The sequence below is a fragment of the Canis lupus genome, chromosome 15, assembly GCF_003254725.2.
Source record: "Canis lupus dingo isolate Sandy chromosome 15, ASM325472v2, whole genome shotgun sequence".
In the NCBI taxonomy this organism is placed as follows: Eukaryota; Metazoa; Chordata; class Mammalia; order Carnivora; family Canidae; genus Canis; species Canis lupus.
Window position 1 is genome coordinate 34,709,107 of NC_064257.1, and position 18,891 is coordinate 34,727,997.

Here is an 18,891-nt window from a genome sequence, read left to right on the forward strand (position 1 = left end):
ATTCTGAAACAAGAGCTTACATTAGACCTGTGGTTCTTTGTCTTTTTTATTTTTTTTTAAAGATTTTATCCATTCATTCATGAGAGACACAGAGAGAGAGACAGACAGAGAGACAGAGACAGAGAGAGAGAGAGAGGCAGAGGGAGAAGCAGGCTCCATGCAGGGAGCCCGATGTGGGACTTGATCCCAGGCCCTCAGGATCACACCCCGGGCCAGAGGTGGCGCTAAACCACTGGGCCACCGGGACTGTCCTTCGTCTTTTTTAAAGGTCATCTGCCACCAGTAAGAACCATTCCAAAGAAAGTTATGGAACTTCTCCTCAAGAAATACATGCAAATATACAAAAACCACAGACCCTAGGTTAAGACCTAGAACACTAATTTCATGCATGTTTTTTTAAATTTCTGAAGGAATAAAACATTTGAAAAGTAACAGGATTACAAATTAATGTCCTTTCTAACTGTAAAAACTGATGCTCTAAACTTTCCATAATGCTGTAGTAGTGACATGAGAAAAACGGATAAATTCAGTCACACAAGAAGCATGGAATTTAAGTCATTTTTCATCTCTGTTCATACTTGCATACTTCAGTACTCCCCAAAACATACTAATACTACTTATCGCTAAAAAGGAATACAGTTAAAAAAAAAACAAAAACAAAAAAACAAAAAAAAGAATACAGTACTGACACAGGCAACATTGAAGAATGGTAAAAGCATTATGCTAAGTGAAAGAAGCCACACTCAAAAAGGCTACATACTAATTCCAATTATAGTGTACTCTGGAAAAGACAAAATCACGACAACAGAAATCAGATCAATGGCTGCTGGGGACAAGAGGGTACAAAAGGGAATTTTCTGGGGGTGATGGAAATACTCTATCTTAATTGGGTGGTAGTTACAAGACTGTGTCATAATTCATATAACTATACACCTAAAGGAGGGAGTTTTACTGTATGTAAATAATATCTCAATAAATAAAATACTGACACATCAACTTTTACAGACATTAACAAGAATAAAGATGCTAAGTTCTTGGCAAGGTACAAAAAACTGCCCACCAGTAAATTCAAAGTAACTTTATATTTCCTTGCAGGCAAAATTAAAATGCACACAAACTTGAAGCAAATACTATTTAACACCCACACAAAAACTAGTATCATAATGAAAATGTCCTGTAACATATATTAAAATGTAGGCTTTAACAAATTAGTCTTGTGAGTACAAGTACTTCACAAAGCTACTTACCAACAGATGGTAAAAGTGAAGATACTCTTTTTCCTCTGCCCCAGTAATGTCACTTCTAGGCATCTTCCCCAGAGAAACTCTCCCACGAGCATACAGACCTCTGAACCAACCTAACTGTCTAGCACTAGGAGAAAGGCTACAAACACACTCTGGTTTATTCATATACTGAAATAATGTACGGCAATTAAAAAATGAGAATGAAATAGAACAAATTTTAAAAACACCATGCTGCGGGACACCTGGCTGGCTCAGCTGGAAGAGCATGCAACTCTTGATCTCGGGTCCCTGAGTTCAAACCCCATGACGGGTGTAAAGATTACTTAAATAATTGGACAGCCACATGCAGAATAATGAAACTGGACCATTCTCTTATGCCATATACAAAGATAAATTCAAAATGGTTGAAAGACCTAAATATGAGACAAGAATTCATCAAAATACTAGAGGAGAACACAGGCAACAACCTTTTTGAACTTGGCCACAGCAACTTCTTGCAAGATACATCTATGAAGGCAAGGGAAACAAAAGCAAAAATGAACTATTGGGACTTCATCAAGATAAAAAGCTTCTGCACAGCAAAGGAAACAGTCAACAAAACTAAAAGACAACATACAGAATGGGAGAAAATATTTGCAAATGACACATCATCAGATAAAGGGCTAGTATCCAAGATCTATAAAGAACTTATTAAACTCAACACCCAAGAAACAATCCAATCATGAAATGGGCAGAAGACATGAACAGAAATTTCACAGAGGAAGACATAGACGTGGCCAACAAGCACATAAAAATATGCTCCGCATCACTTGCCATCAGGGAAATACAAATCAAAACCACAAGAGATACCACCTCACACCAGTGAGAATGACGAAAATTAGTAAGACAGGAAACAATAAATGTTGGTGAGGATGTGGAGAAAGGGGAACCCTCTTGCACTGTTGGTGGGAATGCAAGCTGGTACAGCCACTCTAGAGAACAGTGTGGAGGTTCCTCAAGAAGTTAAAAATAGAGCTACCCTACAACCCACTTGCACTACTGGGTATTTACGCTAAAGACCCTAAAGATACAGATGTAGTGAAACACCTGCACCCCAATGTTCATAGCAGCAATGTCCACAATAGCCAAACTGTGGAAGGAGTCACGATGTCCTTCGACAGATGAACGGATAAATAAGATGTGGTCTATACATACAATGGAATACTACCTAGCCAGCAGAAAGGACAAATATCTACCATTTGCTTCGATGCGGATGGAACTGGAGAGTATTATGCCAAGTGAAGTAAGTCAATCGGAGAAGGACAATCATCATATGGTTTCACTCATATGGGGAATATAAGAAATAGTGAAAGGGATTGTAAGTAAAGGAGGGGAACTGAGTGGGAAAAATTAAGAGAGGAAGCCAAACCATGAGAGACTCCTAAGTCTGGGAAACAAACAAAAGTTTGGCAGAAGGGGAGGTGAGTGGGAGGATGGGGCAAATAGGAAATGGGCATTGAGGAAGGTACTTGATGGGATGAGCACTGGGTGTTATACTATATGTTGGCAAATTTAATTTAAATTTAAAAATATAAATAAAAAAATACTTAAATAAAGCTTAAACTCAAACCCCTAAAAGCTTAAATAATAAAACAAAACACTATGCTGAAAAAAAATAGCAAGTTACAAAAGAGATGCCATTTATATAAATTCAATATAAGAAACAATACTATATATTTCTTATAGGTTCATTCAATGTATAAAAGCATGCAAAGGGATGACACACAACAATGTCAGGTTATGGAAACCTCAGAGAGCACAGGAAGGGAGAAGGCATCCAGGGAGCAGCATCTGGGGCCATTTATTCTTAAAAACAAGTGGCAGAAATATGATGCAAACATGGCAAAATTTTTGTTAAATCTAGGACATAGGTAAATGGGTATCATACTTTAAAAATGTTATTTCCATACCTGATGCATTTGGTAATTAAAAATAAATCTGTCTACTATTTAACCAGAACTATGTGGTTAATGATTTGTTATGGGTTTCCACGATTATAACAACCTCCCCCCTGTGAACCTGGTTTATTTTTTAAACATGGTATAAGTTGTGGTTTCTGATGGACCATTACCTAATAAGCTTGGAATCTGATGTCACTGCATTTACTTCCAGAGAACATTAACTTCAACCATAATTAAACAACCAAAGCAAGCACAAGCTTAAGAAAATTAAAATCCAATGAGAATTTAATAAGCTAGGTGCCCTCGAAAAACATCCAGGCTCATTTTAAGCTATTGTGTAAACTAAGGGGCAATTATTTTGTTTTTTTTTCTTTTTTAAAGATTTATTGACTTTTGGGGGTGATCACAGGGAGAGAGAGAGAGAGAGAGAATCTCAAGCAGACTCCCCACTGACTGCAGAGCCCTGACAACAACGCAAGGCTCTATCTCAGGATCCTGAGATCAGACCTGAGCAGAAACCAAGAATCCGAAGCTTTAACAGACTGCACCACCCAGCCACCCTAGGAGCAATTTTTATTTTATTTTATTTTATTTTATTTTATTATTTTATTTTATTTTATTTTTTTAGGAGCAATTATTTTAAAGAATTATTTACCAACAAAACAACTGTGATTTCTGAAATGTCCAAAGTGTCAGAAAACCTAAAATAATCTTTGTGTATGGATTTAGTGTCTCTCCCTTTCAACAGTGTATGCATTATTCTTATTTAGCAAATCTGTTACCATTAAAATTACCCCACATGTACAACAAATTATTTCAAAAGGAAGGTTAAGAAGGCACAAACACTTAAATATAGCCACATAAACACAAAACTATTTGATTCATTTCCTATTTGCCCAAAGAAATAAAAGCTCTAAACAATGCCTGCTGGAATGGTGGGCTCAGTTTGCAACTGTCCTCAAACTTCAACAAGGCTGAAGAGCTCTCATTGTAACTCTTAAGTCTTTTTTTAAAAATAAGAGCTTAGAGGTACCCATCTGGCTCAGACTGTGGAGCATGCAGCTCCTGATCTCACCATCGTGAGTTCAAGCCCCAGACTGGCTGGAGAGTTTACTTAATAAACAAAGAAAAAATTTTAATAAATAAAAATAAAAATAAGAGCTTAATTTGAGTTCTAAGTATGTAAAAAAAAAAAAAACTTTCTTGCCATCAGATTATTTTAAGTGGCCAGACTGCCAAATTTCTCAACGGTATAATTTAATATGCTCTCATTCACTCAAACAGTGGAGCATTTCTGAGGGTTGGAAACAGATAATGATTGGGTATAAGAGCCCTCATAGCTTCCTGGTGGTAACAAGACAAAAACGAATGAAAGAAGACTCTTGCTTTAATTTTGGTGCCCATTTACCCAAGAGATGCCATGCCAATGCAGTGAGTAACTCTAAATTGCTTAGTATAGGAGGTAAACTTTGGCTGGCTTTATATAACGAATATTACCTGAGTGTTGCTTAAGTCAGGAGTTTTTTACAAGCATGATGCCTTTCTCAAATGAAAGCACATGCTATACAAGCATATTCATTCCACATTTAATATGCTCTTGGGTCAGGTTACAAAATGTTAAGTGTTAGTTTCTGGACACAGACAACAGCTTTAACCTCCCTTGGTGTCAACTGCAAAGATTACAAGGCAGGTGAACCTCTCAATAATCAACATAGGGACACATAACCACCCTTAAATGGATAGTGATATTTAGCAAGCCACAGAGGTTAACTACAAATAGGGATAATCAAGCCAAATAGAGAAACAGCTTACAACCCTACAAACACAAAATCTTGCTGTATTCACTATCCTAACATGAGTGACAAATCAATGTAGATATGCCAGTACGAGGACAGCACAAGGGCACTAAATATGTTTGCTAAGTGAGAGGAGGGTAAGCTTGAAAGAGGTCTGCTGCCCCGCAGCACACAAAATTAGGTTAGTCCCTGCTCTTCCGTCTCCCTAGCTGGGATGGTGGACTATGGGAGATTAAAGCAGCAGAGCCAGATTAGGAAGCAACAATATACATTCTTCATACTCTAACAGCTTCTGCAAACATGTGGAAGGTCAGGATTCTAGATTAAGTAGAACTTGTTGACAGGCAACACCTAATTCAAATGAGAATGGAAATCAAGTTTAAAAAAAAAGCAAAAAAAAAACTTCATCTCTTTCCCTCTACTTTTTGGTCTTTCCTTACTATAAAGGACATTGGAATCATGCCTATTTGAAAAGTTTGTAAATGCATGAGCTAGAGTTCTCAAAATGCTCATTTCAAATCCTGGTTTGAGGGGGGAGAGGGATACCAATCCAGGATAAATATACTGAAACTATAACCTCTGACTCACTAGTCTTAAAAAAAAAAAGTTTTAAAACCCAGATAAAAAGTAGAAATTTATAAAAATAAAACTACAGGTGTGGACATCAGTGTATTTTTAAAGGCAAAAAAATACAACTATGCAAAAAATGGCACAGGGATAACTGTCATTTATGTGTAGATATCGTAAAGAGAACCAAATTCTAAATTCAAAGAACAGGGGCGCCTAGCTGGCTCAGTCAATAGAGCATGAGACTCCTGATCTTGGGGTTGTGAGTTCAAGCCCCATGATGGGGGTAGTATTTACTTAAATTAAAAAATGGGCCAAAGATAAAATGCATTAAATCATAAGATGTATTAGAAGAACATGGTGTTTGGGTTTTTTTTTTTAAAGATTTTATTTATTTATTCATGAGAGATAGAGAGAGAGAGAGAGGCGGAGTCACAGGCAGAGGGAAAAGCAGGCCCCATGCAGGGAGCCCAATGTGGGACTCAATCTCGGAACTCCAGGATCACACCCAGGGATCCCTATGTGTTTGGGTTTTTAAAAGAATCTCAAAGGCCACCGTAAGAGTGACACAAATCTGGTAAACCCTAAAACTTTTAAATTTTTTCACGGCCCTAAAACTTTTAAATTTTTTCACGGCAAGGTCTGGTTAATATTTATTCAGTGTTTGCTACATGCTAGGCTCTATGCTCAGCACACACACACAATGAATCATTAAAACAGTGTAGTAAGTAGAATTCTAAGATGGTTCCCAAGATTCCCACCTGCTGGTGTACACACCCTATATGATGCCCTCCCCTTGTGTGTGAGCAAGACTTCGTTTCACTCTTGTGATTATGTTATACAGCAAAGGTGACAATATTTTGCAGATGTAATTAAGGTTCCTAATTAGTTGACTTGGGTTAATCTGGGTGCGCCTGGCCTAAACAGGTGAACTCTTTAAAGACAGCGTCTAGAGGAAGAGACAAAATGTAACAGAGCTGCAGCTCTCCTGTTGGCCTAGAAGAAACAAACTACCAAGTTATCAGAAAACCAAATAGCAGGGGACAGTGGGCAGCCTCTGGGGCTGAGGGGTTCAGTCTTAAAGCTGCAAGGATCTTAATTCTGCAAACAACCAGTGAGTATGGAAAAGGATTCCAAGTCTCAGACTAGACTGTAGTCCTGGCTGATGCCCCTGATTTCAGGCTGATGAAACTCGGAGGAGAGAATGCATACAGCAAACACCGAATAAATATGAACCAGACCCTGCCATGAAGAATCCTGCAGGTAAGCTATACCTGGATCACTGGTGCATGGAAACCATGAAATGATAAACAGGGGTGTTTCAGGTTGCTAATCTATGGCAATCTGTTAAATAAACAGAAGAAAATACAATCAGGAATGATGAAGTTGAGAAGATAAATGTGCAAAACAACTTTAGTAAAAAACTTCTACAAAACAATTTAAAAGATTAGATAAATGGCTAAAATATATTAACAGTTCACAACCCAAATGTTTAAGTTTGTGAAAATATGATCAACCTTTTGTACTAAGTTACATAAGATGTAACCATTGGGAGAGTCTGGGGGAGGGATACGTGGACATCCCTAAACTATTTTTTGCAACTTCCTGGGGGTCTGTGATTATTTCAAAGTAAAAATTTTAAAACAGGATCAACCTCATTTGTATCAGAAAAATATAAATTAAAATGAGCTTTTAGTTTTCACCTATCAGACTGGCAAGAATAAAAAAATTTTCTAATACACTGTGTCAAAAAGATGTGAGGCATGTTCACACACTGATGGTTACATAAACAATTATCAGTTTAGATATATATTCACTGCTGCACCCCCAGCTCCTAGTGTTTGACAGAATAGGTATAGTATTCAATTTGGCAATATCATCATTGAAAATATGTACACTCTTCGCTGAGCAATTCCACCTTTAAGAATTTAGCCTACCAAATAGTCTTCACACATGCAAAACAGAAGCATGTCCAAGAGCAGTCACTAAAGTGCCTGTAAAACTAAAGTCTGGAAGCAATATATGATGTGTTCTTTAAGAAGGTAATAATTAAATAGATCATGGAATACCTATAAACGTGAATCCTGTACAGCAATTTTTAAATTAGATTAATCTGTCTTGATATGGCTCAAGAGTAAAAAATGTTTTCCAGCTGTTCAAGTCCCACAGTACAATTATACAACATACCCACACTCACTCATTCTGTCAGTATTTACAATGCCCCAACCATATACCGAGATACATGTGGAGATAAAAAGAACACAACCATCCCCAGGTGAAAGGATGGAGCAGGTGCCCACAGACACAGAAGAGAGCCATGGGAATCCACTAAGAAGGAAACCAGAGATCGAGAGCTGAGAGCGGGTGAAGAGACGAAGGTCAGATGAGACACTGGGTGTCAGGTGAAGAAACTGGATCCTATCCTCTTGAAGGATGAAGGATTTAAAGATATTCCCAAGATACTTTGCAAAGCATACATTCACTGAAAGAAAGAAAGAGAGAGAGAGAGAGAGAGAGAGAGAGAGAAAGAGAAAGAAAGAAAGAAAGAAAGAAAGAGAAAAAGAGAGAGAGAAAGAAAAGAAAAGAGAGAGAGAGAGAAAGAAAAAAAAAAGGAGTGGTCCAATTGAAGAAGTTCAGAATCTGGAGACCATCTCTGATTTCATGAGAGGCGTCTTAAGGAATCTCAACTGGAGTGCTTGTGGTAAGCTGAGTCACTCAGGCACACCTCTTCAGCTCATGCCTGAGGATGTGCTAACTCCTATAAAAACATAAGGTACTGCATGAAGTCCTCTTCAACCATGCCATCTTGTAAAATGGATTCAAAGGAGATACTTCAGACACTGCCTTCATCTGGAGAAATATTTACAAGTAGCCTTCTCAAGCATCTGGACACATTTCACTCCACCACGTTGCCGGGTAGCTCTACACCCAACGGTTAAGAACGGAGTCAAAAAGCAGCAAACTATCAAGCTCCGTTTCTTCGATCTTCCTCTCAGCCTTCTGTGCTTTTAATGGCTGAAGCTTTCAAGCACTTTGCCTGATGCCAATACACAGCCTGAACAGCTCTTACTGAATGGGCCTCATATTTTCAGATAAATTAAAATCTATGCCAAGGAGAGAATTCAGTCTCGAATACAGGCCACCTGTTCCAATTAGTGAGATTAAAATAGTACACCACTGACTATCTGAGATCGAGTTCCACGCCTTCTGGATTATCACAGTATCTTTACCAAGACAGAAAAAAAGGAGGGGGGGAACTATTGGCCCCAACACACAGTTGGACATACCGGAGTAAACATGCTCAAGTGCTAAAGCATAGCTTTCACTAAAGCCATACTTTATTTTTGGATGAGCACTTATCCCAGACTTTCAGTGGAAGGCTGCAGCTCAAGGCACCATTTAATTTCCTTACAACAAGCCTACATACACATCTTAATTAAATTCAAGTTGACTTCAGAACAACACAGAGCTGAAATTTCTTTTCCACCCACTTTCTGTCCTTGCCTAAAATCCCCAGAGTCCTCATCTTTTGACATTCCCCTCTTTAGACTGAGGCCTTCCATGGCCTGTTTCTCTTAGGTCCTCAGAAGATGAGAGATCCAGCCTGGAACAGGTATGACTCCCGTTTTGTCCAACCTCTTCCAAGTATTCCTCCCCCGCGCCCCCGGACAAGGCTGCCTTCAAATCACCACTGTGGGCTTCTGTTCATCTCCACACACTCAGATTTTCACAGTCCATGAAACAAAGATTTCTAAGCATCTTCTAAGTCGTGGGACTAAAAGAAATATTTCTAAAAGGATGAGGAGTGATGATACAATCAGACTGGTGTTTTCCAAAACGACTCTGAATTATTTTAGGTGGCATAAAAGGAAAGCAGTAACAAAGAAACACACAGTGAGCTGGTGATTCCCTTGAAAACCACTCTCAAGGGGATCCAGGTGATCGGTCCTGGACAAAGTCTCTGTTCAGTGCTAAGAGCTCTCCAGCGATGCTCCAGCACATGCTGATCTTTGTGATCTCGTGCTGCAGGTCCTCAGGGGCGCAGACAATGTTTAATACAATAGGAACACTGATACTTTAAAAATAAATTTAAGTTTGAAGGAGGGAATGGCTTTGGAGATATGAAGTAAATAATAGTACAGGTGGTACGAAGCTCTGTGTAGGCGTGGGAATGGCTGAAGTTTGGGGAACTCTGTGACAAACGAGGAGTGACTCAACGTCAGAACAAATGCCGTAATGGGTTTCCTAATAACACTTCTCATGGTTGTTCACATGCCTGGTAAGTGGTGGAGCAGACTATCAAGTTTGACTCCAGAGTCCATACTCTTAACCCTTCATCTTCTTCAAATCCAGAAGTAAACTAAGAAAGTGATGCGGAGACAGAGAGGCAACGCTGGTGAGGGCTGGTGGTGGGGGGGGCGGGGAGGCAGTGGCAGTGGTGGATGTTGAGGCAGCATCCCAGGAATCTTGTTGGAGAATATGCTGTGCTGGACAAGTATTCCAGGCCTCAGGCATGGTGGTGGTGGGGGAGGGGGGGATTTGAGAGAATGAAGTCTGGCATATAGACTCTTGAGGTGCCTGCAGAACATCTAAGTAGAAATCCCTTCTACTAAGTGCTTACTCCTGGGCTGTGGAAGCAGAATGCACATAGTTTCCTTCAGGGAGGCACTTCACTGGGGCCTGGCACAGAATGTACCAACGGACTCTATCCCTCTCCTCCTCCCCCCAGGTGTTGGGGCAGATGACTGTTTTGTGGCTAAGAACCAGATGGTGTTTCTGGTGTGCCTTTAGGTGTTGTGTTGCATGAAATTACATATGCTAAAAACACTTGGTGCTGGAAGATGCCCTCAATGAGAATCTCACAGGAAGAGAAAGCTTAAGAATCAACAAACACCAGGTCTGAATTCTAAGTTACAATGTGTGTGTGTGTGTATATGAACATATACATATATAATACATATATAATGTATCCCATGATTTATGCATCTGGCACACTTTTTTCCCCCAATATCCTATCCCAACAGGTGGACGGTAAAGGCAAAGATGAACTCATTTTGCAAAACTTTATTTCAGGGGGTTTGGGGATGTTGTTTCAACAATGAAATCAGAAAAGATAATCTTTATAAGTGGCAACAGATCTACTGTAGCTAAGTAGTCTGATATATGAAATGCCACACTCTCTTCTCCCTAGTCTCACCAAAAATCTGCACACTAATTCATAAGGATGATGGCCTAATGCTAAATCACTCAAATTTACCTTTTTCCCACCTAGAAAATTCACAAATTTAGAATCTGTCCATCAATGAATTCTCTATTGAAAATAATTTCAAATTCTCATTTTACTTAAATTTGGAGATGTATACTCCATGTAACTTAGCAATTAGCTTGGTATCTAAAAACATTTAAAACAGTTTTCTGTTAAGAAATTCTAAGAGAGAAACTGGGATAATGGTTAGTCCTGGTCAATCAAGTATTAGTTACATAATTTCACTGGTTAAAGTCTGGCTGGATGTCACTTTTCTACTCTACAAATGGAATGGTCTGGAGTTTATGTCTAAATCCCCTTTCAGTTCTAACACAGTTAAAACCTTCAAGTCTGCTTCCCAACACTTCGCCCCACATATTGAGAAGCATAGGCCCTCAGTCCAGGGAAGCTGAAGTCCTTTTGGGAGATCTGCTGAGGCCAAACTGCGACCCGACTATCACAAGAACCACCACCCTTGCTGTGGAGACAGAATACCAGGCTGGAAGATGGTTCTTTACCAATGTACTTAAATCTTATGCTTATTTAACAGCCTTTAAGACTTTTTCAAGCTACTGGCAAAAATGTTGTATCATAGGCATTATAAAAAGCTATAAATTGTCACTTTAAATCATTCATTTGTCAAAGGCTTCCTGGGTACATGAGACTATACACAAAGGACTGGCAAAATGCTGTATCGTAAGAATCCCAAACACACAATGTGGCCAGACACCCTGCAGACGCTGGACATGCCTGTCTTCAAGGACAGGTTTATGAAGACTGAGCTGCTCACCAGTATTCCTCTCAGAGGTAGAAGGCAGGGAAGTGGTTAAAAATGCAAGTTTTACAATTAGGATCTGGGGTTACCAGATCCTAGCTCTAGCATTTCCTAATGGCCACAAGACCTTGGACAAATAACTTGCTTGGGGCCTCAGCATCCTTGTCTGTAAAAATCAAACTATAAGTAGAATATTATGAAGATAAAGGAGACAGTGCATCTGAAGTGCTTAATACTGTGCCCGATGTCCAGTAAGTGTTTGCTGTTAACACTGTTACTGCATTCTTCTCTTCATTTAGGTTCTTTTTGCCTTACAGAGGAGTAATCAACAAATACATTGTTTTCCTTCAAGGAGCACCTCCTGTCCCCAAGTTAGTGGAAGCAGTTGGATCATGCACAGATCATATATCCTGATGTTCCTTTTCCAAGGAATGTTAAATCCTCATTCTGATTCACAGTACAGTGATTCATGGTTCTCTTCCTTCTCTCTCAACCAACCCCCTCCACTGAAAACATAAAAACACAATAAAGAAACAGCAGGGCTGAGCACTGCACCCTGTCCCTGTAAGTGAAGACATGGGCAATTTCCACCCAGAAAGATTAGGTTGATTTCTGACCTTAAGAGCAGCCATGGAAATTCAGGCAGCAGGTCTGAAGCAAAACACATCTTACAATCCAACTTGGTAGCAGCTGTCTTGGTATTCAGCAGCGGATGTGACAAGCGGGTGTGCTGCTGGTGGCTGGCAGTGTGTTCTCCTCTGAAGGGAGAACTAGTGAGCCTGAGGCGAAGCACAGCTCAAAATACACACACATCAACCTATCCATCCTAAATTTTAAAAAATGGGACTTGAGACACTCGTCATTATTCGCCAGGCTTTTAATGAACCCTTTAGAATAACACAGATCACTGATGAAAAGTGTACTCACAAACCATTCAATTCACCACTTCATTAGGTCAGGGGTCCCCAAGACAGAAGTCTGTTCCCACTCACTCTTGTTCCGCCCAGGGTGTAAGCATATGATCATCAACTTATTACATCACTGCCCAATCATTTCCACTGAGAAGGGCTACAATAGCCTCTTCTCCTTGACTGCTTTTGGCCATTACTCATCACGTAATTCAAGATCTATTTCCAAACCACAGAACACTTCAAGATGTACTACAGGTAGCCACCATGGCCAACACAGGTTTTTATTTCAGATGTTAGAGACTTCTGTACATATTACCATTTCCTCCTGTAAAATAGGAGGGTATTTCCTGGGGCTACAAGTACAAATAAAATGCAATCACCAGATATTAAGCTTCCAGAGAGACCAGGCTGTCTGTTTCATTCACCATTATATTCCTGATGCCTAGAGTAACAGCTAGCATACAGAAGGTGCTCAGCGAGTATCTGTTAAATGAATGAAACCTCTCATTCTCAAAGTGCCTACAGTTTATAAACATGTAAGTGCCAAGTATGTGAACAGCCAATGTGATAAGGAACATATGATGGAAGAGGGACAAAACGCTAAAAATGCCCAAGAAAGTCTACTCTATTCACAAAATTAGCAGTCTTCCCATTTTCAAGCTTATGACCACTTCTTATATAGTAGGAACAAAAATAGCTACCATCTACTGAGTTCCTTCTGGGTACCTGACATTTTATAGAAGTTACCATTATTTATTCCTTGAAACACCCCTAGAGTATAGAAGCAGAAACTAAGACTCAGAATAATTATAGGGCCCACAGCAGGTCCACGGCAGCACTAGTGCAAGATCTGTCTTCTGAGGGCTAGCCTAATGAAAGGGGGCGTCTAGGCAGAGTACTGTGGTCCCCGTAGGCAGGATGGAATAGTGGTTGATGAAATCAGGGAGCAATGAGGAAGCTAGTACACCATTACCAATTCCAGAGGTCCCAAGTGGCTATATGAAGGTGGGAGATGACTGCGGGACACAGGGTTTAAGGAACCAATTCCAAAGAAAAGACCAAGAGAGGCCCAGTGTAACAGCTGACAGGTTAGAGATGGGGTGACAGTAAGCACTTAGCAGTGGTACCAACAGAATAAGGGGAAAAAAATTACTCATATAGGGATAAAAACATCTAACCTTGAGTGCACACCTTTTTTTTTTTTTTTTTAAACTAATGTTCTCTTTCTGACGATTCACGGTCTCTCCCAGAAGTAATGATTATTATCACCTCTGTTATAGAGGGGAACTGGAGGCTCAGAAAGGTTAGACCTTGCCCCAGTGCTCACCCAGTTGGGAAATGTGATGAGCCAGGGCCATGATCCAGGTCACCTGATCTGAGAGCCCCAGCTGCTGACCACTAACCACAAGGGGCTGAAGGTGCCATTTTAGAACATTTAAAATTAGAGCTAACAGAAATTTGATACACACGTAATTCATTAACAAAAACCAGCTAATATATAGAAAACAGACTGCCTGTATTCTTAAAAAGATGACAGGCTTGAACTATCTAGGGCATAAAAAAAAGTAGGATTCTAATTATGTATGTTCTTTCTTTTAAAGTAGGGGATATTTTATGTCGAGTTAACATGCACCATTTCGGAGTTTTACCCTGATGAAGTTTAAAATGTGAATGATCTTGACTTGTCAGCTTAGAGATAATCACAGAATTCATTAGTTATATTATATTTTACTGAGGGGGGAATCTAGGTTAATCCACCTGGCTGTAAAAATAGACTCCTGCAACGTTAAAATAGTACACTGCCTCATTATTATTCTGGTCTCAAAGGCTTAACCAAATTCAGCAAGAGAGAGATGTGTATTTTTCCTGTTATCTCAACAGGGTATCAATTTTGAACTTAAAAAATGACCATTCAGCAACCAAGAACTTGATCTCTTAGAGTCTTAGAGACTCCCTTCCTGAGAGGAAACTTTGTATCTCTGAAAGGTGAATCAACTCATCACATGCACCACCAGTTCCAGGTATAGTGTTTTTTAGGTGAGCGAATTTACCACCTGAGTCCACAAAAGGGTTCTTTAAAAATCCTATACTACATGGTTTATTGCCAAAGGGTGGTGACGTCAAGAAATTAAATCCTGGGGTCCCTGGGTGGCGCAGCGGTTTAGCGCCTGCCTTTGGCCCAGGGCACGATCCTGGAGACCTGGGATCGAATCCCACATCGGGCTCTCGGTGCATGGAGTCTGCTTCTCCCTCTGCCTATGTCTCTGCCTCTCTCTCTCTCTCTCTCTGTGTGTGTGACTATCATAAATAAATAAAAATTTTAAAAATGTTTAAAAAAAAAAGAAATTAAATCCTAATACTGCCTGAAGTTCTCCTGCATCACAGATTTCCTGAGTGTAGGAAAAATAAAAATACATCTTTATAAGCTAAATCTAAAAGAGTTCACAAAACAGGAGCCAGAATCATCTGATGGGCAAAATACTTTCTGCACAGGAAAATTGCTGATACTTTCCCTTCATTATAGCAGGCTTACCGTGGCCTTAGGGACAGACTCAAAATTACACCGGCCTCACTTGAGAAAAGTTATCAGCTTACAAAATTTCCTCCAGTTGTATTCTTTGCCATCTCAACAATAAAACCCTAAAAGCAGAGAGTTAAGAAGTTTAAACACGGATCTCAGCACCACTGCTACAGAAACAGTCACTGTTCGCTCAAGTTCTAGCCCTCCTGGGTCTGAGTTTGTCTAGTTCTCCCTAGACTTCATTCGCCCAATAAGCTAACTTAGAATAATCAGTACAGATAGTGTCTAACATAGGTTTAATCAATAGTCTATTTAAAAAACCAGGTGTCTCGGGGGTGCCTGGGTGGCTCAGTGGGTCATTCTCTTATGTCAGCTTGGGTCATGATCTCACGGTCACGAGATCCAGCCTCAGGACAGGCTCCATGAGGTGCGTGAAGTCTACTTAATATTCTCTCTCTCTCTCTCTCTCTCTCCCGACAAAGATCAGGTATTTCTATATGCTAATAAAACAATGTAGTATGTGGAACATCAATGGTAGAATTTAAAAGAAATACGCAACTCCCAGGGCACCCGAGAGGCTCAGTCTGTTAAGCGTCTGCCTTCAGCTCAAGTCATGATCCCTCCTGGGTTCAGTTGGGAGCCTGCTTCTCGCCACCCCCCCACCCCCCCCCCCCTGCTTGTACTCTCTTTCTCTCTCTCTCAAATAAATAAAACCTTTTAAAAAATACATTTAAAAAGAAACGAAAAAAATTTTCTTTTAAAAAAAGGAAAAGAAGCAACTCCCTTCACATTAGATTGTAGTCTTTTGACAGAGAAGGGATCTGTAGAATACTGGCAGAACCAGCAGAGACGAAAACAATCTGCAGTTAAAATAGTTTTGCTTTGCCACTTTTCAGCTAGGTAGCTGAAGTATGAACTCCGTCACTACTATGTCACAGATTATGAGCAGTGAGTTTTGCAAAGATCCATGAGTTTTGCCAAATCAGTTAAATGAGCTCACAATGAGCCACCCATCCCTCAAAGATTACTAATCTTGTTGTTTACACAAAGATCATCACAGTTGTGACAAGAGAAACCAAGCTTCCACAACTTTTTTCAAGTCTGAGATTTCTTCTGTCAACTGCAACATTAATAGACTCCTCCAATTACAAATGCACTAGAAAACGATCTTCACCTTTCTTCCTCATTAACTGTGTTAACCAGCAGTCAATCTTCCAAACCCTTGTACATGTATAGGTAACCAAAGACCTTTCACCATGTTTTCTCCCAAAGGGGTTTATGGTTATTTTCATAACAAATGGCTATGAAACTTCTAAAGAAAACACAAAGCTTATTATGGTATTTTGTAACGTAGGGTAATTGTGAAATCACGAGTCTGTACACCCAAAATTAAATATAGCATTGAATGTCAACTATAATTCAATAAAAAAATAAAGTGCAAAAAAAAAAAAGAATTCTTTGGGGGAGTGGAGTGGATGCAATAATCTCCACCAAGTAAGTTTAATCTGTAAAAATTTAACTCAATTAACAGATACTAAAGGAAAAAGGGAAAACTTGGGACTCGTTACTTCACTTCTGGGATAACTGATTAGTTCCCCGAGTTATGATGAAACTCCCAAAGCCCGCACCAGGGGCTGAGCTGCGTAGGTCACCACTGCCACTTTACCCGGACCTCGGGCGTAGGCAGGCCCGGGGGTGAGCAGGACCCTGAGCTTTCCCGGGCGAGACGAGACGCTCCACGCTCCGACGCTGGGGTCCCCGCGGGTGCGCGGCGCGCAGGGGGCAGCTGCGGCTGCTCCGCCCGCACAGGTGCCGGGGAGGGAGGGCGCGCCGGGCCTCGGGCGCTCCGTGCGCCGGGGGACCCGGTGCGCCCAGCCCGGCGAAGGTCCCGGGGCCGCGGGGGGCGCAGGGCGCGGGCTCCGGCCCCGTCTCTCTGTCGGAGCCCTACGGGCTCGTCCCCGCGGCTGGCTCCCGGAGCTACTTTCGCCCACAGCCAAAATCAGCCACGGCAAATTACACCGCGAACAATGGAGACGGCGCCCGCCCGGCGCGGCTGGGAGCCCCGCGGCGGCAGCGCCAAGGCGGACTTTCCGCCGGGGCAGGGCCGGGCAGGGCCGGGCCGGGGCGGCCGCCGCGCCAGCCCGGGAAAGCCCGGCCCCCGCGGGCAGGAGGGGCGCGGACACGCGGGGGTCGGCGGGGCGAGCGCCCCCCCCCCCCCGGCGGCTTCCCTCGCGGCGGGCGCTCCCTGGCGGAGGGTGGCGGAGCGCGGGCCGTCGGGGACGCCGGGGCCGGGGGCGCGCGGGGGGCGGGGGGACCCGGGGACCGGGGCGCGCGGGGGGGCCGGCGGCGCTCTGCCCCCGACCCGGGCTCCGACGCCCCGGTCCCCAGCGCGCCTCGGCGCGGACCCGGGGCGGCCGCGGGGGCCGAGAGGGGAGCGGGAGCGGCGGCCACGGAGCCACAGCCCCCCGGCCTCGCGCCCGCCGCCCTGCCCTGCCCTGCCCTGCCCCGCCCCGCCCGCGCCTCTCACCCGGCTCTTGCAGCGGTGGTGCCGGCCCGGGTCGGAGTAGGTCCGGTCCACGGTGAGCGCCGTGTCGCTGCCCGGCATGTCCGCGCTCGCGCCCGCAACTTTCGCGTCTCCCGCGCCGCGAGCCGCCGAGCGCGCCGGGCTCGCCCTGGGAGCCGCGGCCGAGGGGGCGGCGGGGGCGGCGGGGGCGGCCGCAGCTGCTGCCGACACCCGCGCGCCCGCCCTGCGCCGCCGCCGCCGCGGGGAGGGGGAGGGGGAGGGGGAGGGGCGGAGGGGCGGAGGGGCGGGGGCGGGGCGGGCGCGCCGGGTCTCCTCCCCCTCGCCCTCTCCCCGCCTCCCCTCCCCGCGCTGGGCCCCCGACCTGCCCCACGTGCAACTCCCCCCGTCCCCCATCGCTGAAACTTGAATCCACACTCTCCCACACTGGCCTCCTTTTCCTCAAAATTTGATTGACACCTACCCTAATCGTGGGCTTATTTGTATGTTTATGATAAAAGAGGGATTGGGGGCAAGATGTTGAGGCTCGCCTTAAGTGCTTTCTTTTAGGGGTTTTTTTGTCTTTTTTTTTTTAATTCAACGTGTACGTTTCGGGCATCTACCACGGGCCACACCCTGGGGCAGGGACCAGAGATGGGTTTTTTTTTCTTTAAAGCCCATGTTTTTCCTACCATCCCGCTGAGCACACTTGCATTTAAACAAAGGTCTATGGAGTTGTGTATTTTAATTTTGTACACCTGGCTCTCTTTGATGTGGAACCTACCTGGAAGGCAATCTTTTCATTTTAGTAGTCTCTATTTCCAGGGAATAGTCCCTGCCCACAAGAAGTCTGCGATTTAGGGGAGCCTGGGTGGCTCCGTGGGTTAAGCATGTCTGATTCAGGTCATGCTCTGAGGGTTATGAGACCGAGCCCTGGAATGGGGGCTACATGCTAGGTGTGGAGATTACTTAGGATTCTCTCTCTCCTCTCCCTCTACCCCTCCTGCCCCTCCCCAAATTTGAAGTCTACAAAAAAAGGACTGACTGATGAACAGTTAAATCTATTATCTAAGCCAACATTCAGAACACCTGGTCCGGTTATGAAGGGTGTACTAGTGGGAGACTGAGTTAAAATGCTAAAATTGCAGCTGCTCCAAAGAGAACTCAAGTTAGAGGGCCAGGTAACAGCAAGCCTAGTAGGAAGGGAGGAGCATATGATTCTCCTCTTCAAAGGGTTGAGGGGGAAGGTGTTGCAGGCAGAAGAAAAATACTGAGCATAAAAACAAAGGTCGGTTTGGAACATCTCAAATCACCAGTTCAGGGGGTGTCTTGAGGAACAGGAGGACACAAGGGGAAAAGTAGGTGGAGACCATGTGGTCCCTGGCTCTACTT

At 42.9% G+C, this 18,891-nt stretch overlaps 1 protein-coding gene across 9 annotated transcripts in view; it reads right to left on the reverse strand.

The window, feature by feature from the left end:
- Positions 1-18,891, reverse strand: part of TMCC3 (transmembrane and coiled-coil domain family 3) — a 271,622-nt gene that overhangs the window by 62,827 nt on the left and 189,904 nt on the right. Inside the window, exon 1 of one of the 9 annotated variants that reach the window (XM_049093918.1) lies at positions 17,527-17,762. The exons of 6 other annotated variants lie outside the window; for them this stretch is intronic. In XM_049093918.1, coding sequence (XP_048949875.1) covers positions 17,527-17,604 — 78 coding nt within the window. In that variant the 5' untranslated portion in view covers positions 17,605-17,762. Of the gene's footprint in view, positions 1-15,011; positions 15,659-17,526; positions 17,763-18,891 lie in introns of those variants that run through there. 2 more of the 9 variants (XM_049093924.1, XM_025439249.3) reach the window with 2 other exon arrangements.